Source organism: Echeneis naucrates, chromosome 6, assembly GCF_900963305.1.
Source record: "Echeneis naucrates chromosome 6, fEcheNa1.1, whole genome shotgun sequence".
In the NCBI taxonomy this organism is placed as follows: domain Eukaryota; kingdom Metazoa; phylum Chordata; class Actinopteri; order Carangiformes; family Echeneidae; genus Echeneis; species Echeneis naucrates.
In genome coordinates this window covers 4,819,473-4,831,571 of record NC_042516.1, presented here as the reverse complement: position 1 = coordinate 4,831,571, position 12,099 = coordinate 4,819,473, and the positions used below count along the sequence as shown (strand labels likewise).

Below are 12,099 nucleotides of genomic sequence, written 5' to 3'. Positions count from 1 at the left end.
GTGGACACAGTGCCATCCCTGTCATCTCTACAGCGGCCGACACCCGCGTGCCGCTGCCTGCCTGGCTGTTCCTGTGCCCGCCTGCCCATCGCGCTGGTGCTGCATCTCAGTTCCACTCTATTACCCTCACGCAGGCGATTGGCCTTTTCTATGGGGAAAAGAGCAATTTCCTGTCGCAGTCTGTTTGATCAAGTGCTAAACCCTTGTGATCAATAGAGAGACAGATGTCGGCTCCAGATGGCCGCGTGGTGATACCTGGGGCAGCACGGGGGCTTGCCAGGACGGCAGAATGGCAATGAGCAAGGGCAGCGGCTGTGCTCCCGATGCACCAGGCACAGAGACACAATGTGACAAACGCAATTAGGCCTTTTAGCTGCAGATTATTTATTTCTCTTGCAAACCGACAGAAAATTTAATTAGCACATACTTTAAGCAATATGTAGAATTACAGGGGAGCAGAGACAGAGGGCATGCTGGGATGTTGCATCAGTGACTGGTGTGTTAATATGTGTGAGAACGTGTGTATGTATTCTTTCAGTGTGTTGCTGTGCTGTGAATACAAAATTAGCATGTTAATAAATAAGGCACGGAGACTTTGCAAAGGAGGAAAATGGATGTTTTAAGGCACAAATCAATAAGTCTACATGAGGAAAAACATATATCTTCATAAATTTCTTCCCCCTTGACCAGATCAATAATTCTGAATTCTAAAGTGGATGACAGGTGCATCTCTCTGGCTCTCTGTCCTTCTGGAGAGCAAAAAAATAACTGCCAGCACCAGAAGGCCAAAATAGACCTTTCCAAAGAGGAGAGACAGAGGAGGAGAGAGGCTCCCATTTTTTAAACGACAAGCATTTGCATTAGGGCTGGCATCCACTATACACACCCAAATACACACACACACACACATATACACTCAAACACTCTCAACACACAATCAGACTGGCCAACCAGCCCATGTGGCGTAGGGCTGGAGCCATGTTGGAGGAACCACTGAGGCGCGTGGCAATGGCGCACTGCTCTCCCAGGAAAACCAAGCTCGCCGCCGTTGGCCCTCCGCCGTTCACCTGCTCCCGCCGAGGCATGATGGGTATGGGGACATGGGCCACGGGGCCGCAGCTGGAGATGAAGGAGGGGTAGGGTCTGCTTCGGTACTCAACACGTGCAACGTCCTGTCACGAGGGGTCTTCTGGTCCCATTAGCAGGGCTTGGTTGAGGATGGGCCCCCAACCAGCCTGCCGCCACAGCAGGGGCCACAGTAAACACATGTCGACTGGCCACAACCAGGACACAGGCACTGCTACCCACAGAGAAGGCAAGCTAATAGAGTGCTCAATGAGACAAACCTGTCCAAATAAAGAATAAAGCAGAAGCGGAGCGGAGAGGAGAGGAGCCAGTCAGAGCTTCCCTTTAATGGTCTACTCCACTTTACTGTGGACAGGGAGGAGCTCACTGTGTGTGGCAGTTAATGAGGAGAAGAGCTTTGTACTGTAGGAATGTGCGGCTGCTATTGTCTCAGACTGACAGCCCAAAGCTTGCGTGTTACCTGCAATATAGAAAATGTGAAACACTGAAAGTCACTTAATATATGTGGAATATATATCCAATCTGATGAATATATAGAGTCATCAGATTGGAGATGAAATGAAAATGTTCTTTTTTTTGTGCATCTTAGAAATGTTTGTTAAAACTTTAAATCATAAATCAAAAAAAAAAAAACTCGTTTTAGAGTTGTAATAAAACAGCCATTATTTGGCGTGTTAATTATTCCCCCTTTTAATTTAATAAATTTCATAAGAAAATACATTTGAAATTGAAATCTAAATAGTCACGCTCTATCATTGCTCTCTAACAGAGCAGAAATAGCTGCTAATTCCCATTTCCATTTTTTTCGCCCTCAAAATTATTACAACACCATTACCAGGCAAACATCCCCCTGCCAGTGTCGTTCTCACTGTAATGAAAAAGTGACACAAATTTCCAGAGACTAACCACAGAAGCATGTTTTAATTTCAGAGTGAAACATTTCATCTTTACTCAGTAAAACATTTGCTGAATCATATCACGTGCTACATTTTCTTTTTTCTTTTTTTTTCTTCAAACAATTCGTAAATGTGTGTTGAGTGACATTGCTTGGTGTGCTGTGCTGCTTTTATGTCTTTGTTGCCTGGGAATGTATACTGTGTAGAGAGCCGCGTGTATGAGGCTCCCCTGGGAGGACTTTTTAATTTGCGGATTCTGACCCGTGTGCCTTTCGCCCAAGGCCATCCATGAGCTCTCGGAACTGGCTATATCTGCAAAAACACTTGATGCTAAAATTAGTCTGGACAATGTTGTGCAAGAGAAGAGAAAACTGAGGGGTTTAGGGTGTCAGACGAGACAAGGCAAGTCAGGGCTCCATAAACACATATTTACGGAATACTATTTATTTCCCCAGGAAAAATTGTTTTGTCTGCAGCAATTTTGAAAGTTCAGAAAGAAAATATACAAAGTGGCACAAGTATTACGGCATGGTACTGATTATTGTCCTTAAAGAAGCACAACAACAACAGCAGACAAAAGATTAATAAACATAAAAAAAAAAAAATCATAGAACATTTTAGTCCTGTGTTTTGAAGCATACACAGGGTTCATTTCCAAGTAAAGTTCGGGACAAAATGAGGTCAGAAGAATGGCTTTTCGTCCGAATACATGTCTCATGAGAGTAAAATCTTTAGCACCTACCTGCAAGGATGTATAGGCAGACTGGCGTCTGTGCTGCTCTGCCATGTCTGAGACGTCTCTGCATTATCACAGCAAAACAGCCACTGGCTGCAGCTTGAGCATGAGAAGAGTGCCTCCTAGTGGCTTGGTATGAAACATGAGAAGGAGGAGGCAGAGAGGAAGAGAGATGAAGGGGGAGAGAGTCAATCTGTGTCACTGCCTTAGTGAAATAATAGTAGAGTCAGCTAATTCTAGTTTAGTGTACCGTCAATAATAGTAAGCTTGTTTGACCCTGTGAATGATGTTCCTGCTCGTGTCTAACTCAGCGTTTTCTTTTCTGTGCTTGCTTGCTCCGGCTTGGGATTGTGATGGCGGGTTTGACAGCCATGAGTCATACTAATGTGCTCAACTCTGATGATCCAGAAACAGTCTAAATATTTACCAGTATTCATGAGGAGGATTTGTTTAGTGTGTGTTGCGGCAGCGTCTGCTGTCAGGTGCAGATACAGATATTATTCATCTCACCGTTTGTGATTAATATTTTCACAAGATCCAGGGAAGTTGGCTGGGAAGTTGTTTTGTGTGTCATGGTGTAATTTACTCCTCTGATGACAAAGACGTTGAAAACATAAAGAACCTGTGCTTAATAACGTGCAGCTACTTGATATTCGTAGGTGCTTATTCCCGTTTGACCAGGAGGTGTTGGAGCTGATTTGAAGACAAGAAGAGGTAGAGGTCTTTAATTACAACCTCTCTGTGGCTCCAGGCACCACTGGCCTCACTTGACAATTAAGAACAGCAGTGAGCAAAGAGCCAGTCCACAGAAGCGACAACTTTAAGGTTTCCTCATCAGCATCGGGGGTCGACAAATAAGAAGCCAGCTACACACTAAAGCAGCTGTCGCACATCTAAATCTGTTGCTCTTTATAAAATATGTAGAAGGGTCAAGCACATGGCGTGTCTTGATATGTCAAGTTTCGCTCATCTCGCAAAGTGCACAGTGATTCTTTACAATACATGACCCCACCACGCATTCAGATATTGCCAGTGTTAGTTTTCCCAGAAGCCCCACTCCACACCCCTCCAATAATATGTGGCTATGGTGCAGTGGGACTGTACTCCAGTGCTGTAATGGCCTCTGCAATGGTAATGTGTTTGGACAGATGGGAGAGGCAAGTGCTGATGTGCTTAACTACGCATTTTACAGCTAAACTATTAAAGAGTTGTGCTGTTTACACACCAACATTTGAATACCTGTCTTCAGGCCAGTTTAATTATCCAAGCCCTTCTGTTATTTCTGCTGCTTTGTTGTCTCTCAGCTTTTGCACGAGGCATGAGAGATTTGTTTGCGGCTTCATTAAGATATGGTGGTGGTTGCGGTTTGCAGGGAGCAAAATAAAATAAAATAAAATAATAATTCCTGCTGAAGTATCTCATACTCTATTCTCCCAGCCTCCTTCATCCGTACACAGATACTGTACACACCCATTTTCTTATAAAGTCATTTAAAGTGAGAAAATTAAAAATTGCCCTGTGATGCCTGCCCTTTGAAATCTCTCGGGGCTTTAGGCGAAGGGGAGGGGACACGCGCCCCGAGTCCCTGCGATTCATCCTGAGACGTTTGATTACTTTATAAGTACTTATGGGGGAGAAAAGGGTTTGCATTGTAATTTTGTTTCATGAATTCCTTCATATGTTCATCTTCAACTGCATGTTCAAATAAACCATTAATCAAAAGCAAGAGAGAGAAGAGGGCATTTAGCCAGCAGAGCCATAGTCTCAGGGCCTCAATGAGCTGGTGGATATGGTATTGAGAGACTGTAGGAAGCAGTGGTTTTTAATTATCTGGACTACGTACAGGATGCCGTTTTTGATTGTTTTAATGAGGCAGCTGGCCTATTGTCTCCCCTTAATTCCTCCATTGTTTTTAGAATATGTCATAGTTCTTTATTCTTTTATCAGGTGCTCTGCAGGAGGATTTAGACAATAGCCTTCATTCCAACTGCATTGGCCACTGCACAAAGACAGCTCACTGCAGACAGTTAGCAGGCAAACAAGTGCAAATCACAAGCTCCACTTTTCCCTGCCTTTCCCCCAGTTTCTCGAGTTTTTCTCTAACTCTTGACCTCCCCCTGCCACCCGCCTCTCGTTAATGCAGATCGCGCCTTTGTCATAGGTGGCTCACCTGTGTTTCTGTGATTTGCATCACTTGTCAAAGGGAAACAGCCATGACAAATCTTTCCAAAGAGCTCCTTCATGCAATATTGTTCCTGTCTGCAGCCCACCTGATGCCTCTGTGCAGCCAGTTTTCCCTGCTTTGCGCCTTCATGTCCGCATGAAAATAACACGTTTTGCACATGCATATGTTACATGCATTTGTTTGCAGCTGCGGAGTTAATCACATTTATTTTTATGTTCTACTTTCAGATTCTCGAACAAAGAAAAATATAAATGTAAAATGTAAAATATTGATGATTTCAGTCAAATAGTCACACCAAATTATAAATAATATAATTATAAATAATATTCCCAATTGGAGTAAAAACTGTCACAAAAACCAAGAGAAACTAGTGATGACTTTCTGAATTCTGAAGACAATTTAAGTGTAGTTTAAACTATAATCCTGCAGCCAGAGCACATGTATCTCACTACCCTGTCTTGGTTGAGTGACTGTAATAAGCAGAGTGCTGCCTCAGTGTTTTGTGCAGCTCAGTAAAACTGGGACATGCAGTCCTAAAACTCACTTCCAGCATTCTCACACACAACAGATGGATCTGTAGCATTCTTGGCTGAGGGGATGCAATCTGAGTGCATATTCTGCTGTCAGAATGCAGTAAAATATTTTCCTCAGACTCCACATAATCTGCTTCATTTCAGATGCAGAGAGCGTACAGTATCTTTGATTTGGATTGATCCAAAAAAACACTGATTTGTATCTGCATGTCAGGGACTAGTTCATAATTCCCTTTGTAAGATGAGTGCGTCTGAACTTAGAGATCCATACAGAGGAGAGAAACTTTTGTGGCTATGGCTGCGATATATTCCCCGCCATTGTCAGTGGCAGTTTGTATCTACCTTGATGGTAACTTGGGCAGACAGTGGAGGAGAGTTTTGTTATTTTAATTAGGAGATAAAAATTCAAAGGGCCTCTCCAGGCAGTGTGTGGTATGACAGAATCAAAACGATGAAGTGGAGCGGCCTGAAGTGTGTGTCTCGTCACAGCAGATTGGCCGACAGATAGGCACTGCTCTTTAAAGTGGCACTGTCGTGCACATGCTCAGGCAGCCGTGCTCACACACACGCACACACGCGCACACACACACACACACACACACACACACACACACAAATTCACGGGGAGGAAGCCTGCACACAAGTGGGACTTTGAAAGATAGCATATTTTAATGCCATTTCACTCCTTTGACACGTTTGTGCCGCTCTAATTTTCAGTGCTTCACCAGCGGATAGGGAGGGCCAGAAAGGTTTTAATCAAAACCATGATGTGAAATCTGGAATATTCAATTTTGATTTGAAATAATGGACCAACTCATTCTAGAAACTTAACAATGATTTATACATAATGCATGCCATGTCAGTGTAATGACATGGTGGCATTGTTTCCACCCTTCATTTTTCCACTTCTAATAAATCCCCAGAAAAGTAAATTGTTTTCATACAGAGCTTCATTAGAGCACCTTCAGCGCATCTACAGGCTGGTTTTAAACCCAGCGATTCATAGGTTTTGTGTAAACATGAGTAATCAGTGTTTCACATGTGCAGGGGCTTTCTAGCTTCGTTCCCCTGTCTTCACACCTCTCCTAAGGACTCTCTTTATTCCACATCAGCCAGGGCTCAAATCACATGTCCCCTCTCAGCCTGACACTCCGTTGGTATGTTTGCACATCTTTGAAAGCTAACAGCGTGCTTTAATTAATTGTCCAGCTTTCCTCAGAAACAATGTCCTAATTCTGCCATTTAGCGGCAGTGTATCATAGTTTGTTGTTATCTCCCCAGCCAGATTTCTGTAAATAGTCATATTAAAAACTTTAATCTCTTCAATGGAAAATGAAGTGCAGCTGAAAAGCCTGTCATGTGCTGAGATAAATATTATCTAAGTTAAAACCTTCACTTTCTCCCCCTACCTCCCTTCTTTCCTCCTGCCCCCTCCCCCTTTCTCTGACTTAATGAATATGTTCAGAAGATTTCAGAGGAATGCTTAATCCCAAAACACAACAATCTAATAATATGGAGGACCTGTCTCAGTGTTCTAGCTGACAACAGCACTGTAGGCTACAGTTTACCCCAGCCGAGTTCGCCTTGCTCGTGGCTACCAACATCAGTAGCTTAAAAAAAGACATTTGAGTGACACTACAAAGGAAAAAAATTACCTTTTAAAGGTTGAGAAAAAAATCCATATTTCAACAATTACCTTGAGTTTTTTTGGATTTTTTTTGTTTGTTTTTTAGAAATTTATGTCACCAAAACAAAGGATTGAACTACATTCAGTGTCACTGCTCATGCTAAAAAAAGACATCTTCAAAAAGGTTAAAAGGCAGCATGTCCCAAGTGAATACAACATACTGACCAAACTGTAGGGAGTTATCATTAGACCAACAGATAAAAAAATCTATATAATAACTGTTAATAGCATGCCCTGTCGATTTGCCACAGAAATCCTGGCGCTGATTTTAGGAAGAGGAGTTTCTGTTGAATTTTCAGTCCACTTTAACTGTATTAGGATGAGAAAACTAGAAGGGCACGCAGCAGAGCACAGACCTCTGCTAAGGCCAATGTCCTGGAACACGAGCAAAAACGTCATCTAAATATTTCATAGAAAATGATCCAGATGGGTAACAGAATTTAACAGGTTGCCCTATGACCAAGTTGCATCCCTCTCCCAGGTTTGGTGAAAATCAGTGGAAAAAGTACTTTTGCACAATCATCTGACAAATAAAACCCACAAACACAACCGCCTAATGGCAGATAATAACCTGACTTTATTTTCTTGGGGTTTTTTATGTAAAAAACACCATTGAACCATTTCATTTTTTCCCACTGACAATGCAGTCAGTGTTATTTAACAATATGTTCTATTTTGGAACAACAGATTTCTTAATTTAATATCTTTCCTAGCATCCTGGCTCTGCTCCATACTGTTATGCAACAAACCATTGAAATACTGAGTCTGTGAGATATTGTGCACGCCATTGAAGTCACACACAAATAGCATTTCTTTGATTGCATAATGCCCTGACATTTAAGACTACAAAGGCTCATGTGTACATGCAGTAAAAGTTTTTTCTTCTCTCACAGCAAGCTTTTAAATGTCTCCTCTATCTCTGTTTTGTCCAGGTGGCCAACTGTGGTGCACAACCACCAAGAACATGATGGAGGGTGAGGAGCTGGTGGCGTTTGCAGTGGACTTTGATTCACGTCTGCAGGCAGTGAACCACATGTCTCTGAGTGAGGGCATGTACCCAGCCAGGCTGCTGGACAGCATCCAGCTCCTGCCACAGCAGGCCGCAATGGCCTCCATCCTGCCCACTGCCATTGTCAACAGTGAGTGTCCGCGCACGCGCACACCTTCAGGAGCAGGATCGAGACGTGCTTTTGTTTAGACAAGCATGTTGTTTTTTTCTCCCTTTCTGTCACTCTCAAACACACACAGATACACACGCATGCACAAGAGTGCACAGCCTGCACTCAGTCACCTGCTTAACAGGGAGCGTCGTCTCCGCCAGGCGTAGATTAGCTCAGATGAGTCTTCGCACTGGAGATAAGAGCCATCGACCTTCAAGTTTTGGGTTCACATAAACACACTGGAGCTCGAACTAACGTGTTAATTGCAAAATACATGCCTCATGCAAATAGTGTGTTTGTTTACTTAGTAAGGGCTATCTGGGTTCAGCTTAACAGGGAGGCTTCTGTAAGCAGATGGTCCAGTGTTCTTGTTTGCCCTTGAGAAAGGGCACCAACCCAGTGGTAGAAACACAGCGATATGCAGCAGCTGAGGATTTGGTGAAAAAAGCTTTTTAACGCAGGCTTTGAGAGTCACAACTGTAGAAGTATAGAGAAGAAGTATGTGTGTATGAATGTGTGCACACTTATCTTTAGACTTATGCATAAATATGAAATTACTGTTTGAATCCTGATATCATGTCCCCTTTGTTCCTTCCTGTCTCCTTTCAGAGGACATCTTCCCCTGCAAGGCATGTGGAATCTGGTTTCGAAGTGAGAGGAACCTGCAGGCCCATCTGATGTACTACTGCAGTGGGCGACAGAGGGAGCCAGAGACAGTGGTGGAGGAGAACGACACCGGGCCCCACCAGACACCCAGTATCTGCCCATTTCCACAGTGCAACAAGAGCTTCTCTGGAGCAAGGGCCCTGGAAATGCACTTGAGCACCTCCCACAGTGGTGAGTGACAATGTCACAGGTGCACAACACAGTTTTTGTACTACAGCTTTTTGAGATGTCTACTTTGAATCAGTTTTTAAAGAGAGTCTTAGTGTTGTTTCAGAAAAAAATGATGGAGGTTCGGAGAATTGACTGTCATTTCTTTTCAAAAATATACATATCCTGCTGTCAGCGATCATAGTTGACAGTTTATCCTTGTGCTAAAAAAAATCTAGTGGATAGGAATAAGCTTGGCATAATGCATAAGCGTTTGATGGTTTCCACAGTTAACTCTAAAGGAGAAGAAGGGAGGCGAGATTCTGAGCATTTCTCCCTTTCATCTCCTTCACAGGTGTCAAAATGGAAGAGAGCCTCCCTCCTGGCACCAGCTTGAAATGCACAATCTGTAACTACACGGCAGATTCTCTTATTACATTCCAGCATCACATCATGTCTCACCTGTCACAGGCGGCCTTCAGATGCAATCACTGCCATATCAGCTTCCAGAGCCACAGGGAACTCTTACAGCATCAGGACTTACATGGACACGGCAGCAAACTTCACAGGGAAGGCGATGGCAGTGAGCATTCCCCCAGGGGCCCTGAGGAAAGCCTCCAGCAGCAGCAGCAGCAGGCCCGCACTGAGCTGGCCAACAGGAAGGATGCTCTGCTGGGAAGTCCCAAAGGGGCCCTCAACAAGGAGACCATCACAGACGGAGAAGCTGACAAGGCTGAGAAGAAGCCCATGCTGTCAGTTCAGAAGGGAGAAGCGCACCCAGGCAGTAAAGCCAGTTTTTCTTACACAAGGATCAAGTCTGAGCCCTCCAGCCCCCGACTGGCCTCCTCCCCTGTGCAGCATAACATGCCTACATTTCCCATGGGCCCCTTCTTGTCTCAGTTTGCTTTCTCCCAAGACATTTCAGTAGTCCCGCAGGCTTCTGAGATTCTGGCTAAAATGTCAGAGCTAGTTCACCGGAGGCTGCGCCACGGAGGGAACAGCTACCCCCCTGTCATCTACAGTCCTCTTATGCCCAAAGGGGCCACCTGTTTCGAATGCAATATCACCTTCAGCAACCTGGACAACTATTTGGTCCACAAAAAGCACTACTGTAACAGTCGCTGGCAGCACATGGCAAAGTCTCCTGACTTCTCCGCCCTCTCAGATAAGGTCCCTGAGGCTGTGAGCCCCAACAGTGGCCATAGTTCTGTTAGCATGTTGGCCAGCTGCCACCCTACAGAGGCCGACAGCCACCTCATGCAGTCTGCCTGTCTGAATTCCAACGTGTTGGATATGATCAATGCTGGGGCTAAAGGGCCTGATAAGGATCTACCAGGACAGGTGAAGAAGGTTTCTACCCCAACTGGAACTGAGGAGAGGCTGAATGGCAAGCAGATGGAGGGCAAAAGCCCCAGTACTGGTTTGGTGGAAAGTGACAATGATCCAACCAAGACAACCTGTGATGCCTGCAACATCACCTTCAGTCGTCATGAGACATACATGGTCCACAAGCAGTACTATTGTGCCACTCGTCATGATCCCCCCATGAAACGTATGTCTACCAACAAGGTGCCCTCCATGCAGAGAACCATGAGGACCCGTAAGCGCAGGAAGATGTATGAGATGTGTCTCCCGGACCAGGACCACCAGAGACCCCCTATTGGTCAGACGGGCTTCCTTGGAGTTCCCCCTATGAACCCATGTACATCCCAGGAAGCTGTAGAGAGCCTGGCCGACCGTTTCCATCCCCGTTGTGACATCTTTCCAGGTATGGTACCCAAACACCTGGAGGCCTCTCTGACTGTCACTAAACCAATTCTTGCTCCAAAATGCAATACCGCGGAGCAGCAGGAGCTGGACGCACCCATTGATCTCAGCAAAAAGTGCTCGCCAGTCCCTGACAAGACATGTAGCTCTCCTAAAAGACTGTTGGACTATCACGAATGTGCAGTGTGCAAGATAAGTTTTAACAAAGTGGAGAACTACCTGGCACACAAACAGAACTTTTGCCCTGCAACAGCCGCCGCTGCCACTGCTGCCGCTCAGCAACAACAGCAGCAGCAGCAGCAGCCACAACAGCAGCAACAACACAATGAAACTGGCAGCCTGGAGCCAAGCATGTTCCCAGATGTGAAGAGTGAAGGCAATAACAACCCTGATGATGTCTATGATAAGAGCCCAGGCAAATGTGAGAAGAATGGCAATGGAAAGGTTATGGTGCAGAATGGAAGCATGTTCCCCCCTCACCTGGGGCCTGTACCAGCACTCAAGCCTTTTGCTGAGCCTCAGCTCATCCCATCAAAAGATGAGAACAAGAATATGTTTCTGCCCCACTGCCTTTATCCCGGAGCAATAAAGAAGGTGAAAGGTCCTGAGCAAATATCGCCGTATTTTGGGATAAAGCCAACTGATTATGTGACTGGGGGACCGGTGATGCAGGGAGAGGCTAGTGAACAAGAGCAGAGCGTCAATGGGGGAGGAGGAGGTGCAGGTGGAGGAGGAGCAGAGACAGGAACTACCAGAGAACAGGCCCAGCAGCCTGCTGCTAATGGCTGTCCCCACCCTGGCAAGGAGCCCCTTCCCTTACTGCCCAAAAACCGGGGCATGGTCATAGTCAACGGGGGGCACAAGCCCGAGGAGCGTTCAGGCACAGCTCCACCACAGCAGGAGAACCAGCCCCAGCCAGACAGCCAGCCCCTCAATCCCTCACCTACGTGGGCCACCGAGAACCAGGCCGACTCCAATGAGAACATGTCACCTTCCTCCAAGTCCCCAAACGAGGAGGCAGCACCCGTGGCCAATAAAGGCGTGAACGGCTCTGGAAGTGGCAAGTACTGTCGCCTCTGTGATATCCAGTTCAACAACCTGTCAAACTTTATTACCCATAAGAAGTTTTATTGTTCATCACATGCTGCAGAGCATGTAAAATAAGTTAGAGGAATAAGACACGTTCTTCTCCTCCATCCCTCACCTTTTCCCCCAAAACTTTTTCCCCCAAAACCC

The 12,099-nt window shown here is 45.3% G+C and overlaps 1 protein-coding gene across 1 annotated transcript in view; it reads left to right on the top strand.

Moving 5' to 3' along the window:
- zfpm2a (zinc finger protein, FOG family member 2a) overlaps positions 1–12,082 on the top strand; it is a 114,451-nt gene extending 102,369 nt beyond the window's left edge. The window contains exons 6-8 of the mRNA XM_029503538.1: positions 8,056–8,262; positions 8,893–9,120; positions 9,452–12,082. Of these exons, the coding sequence (XP_029359398.1) occupies positions 8,056–8,262; positions 8,893–9,120; positions 9,452–12,027 (3,011 nt within the window). The 3' untranslated portion in view covers positions 12,028–12,082. The remainder of the gene's footprint in view (positions 1–8,055; positions 8,263–8,892; positions 9,121–9,451) is intronic.
- Positions 12,083–12,099: the final 17 nt, after the last annotated feature.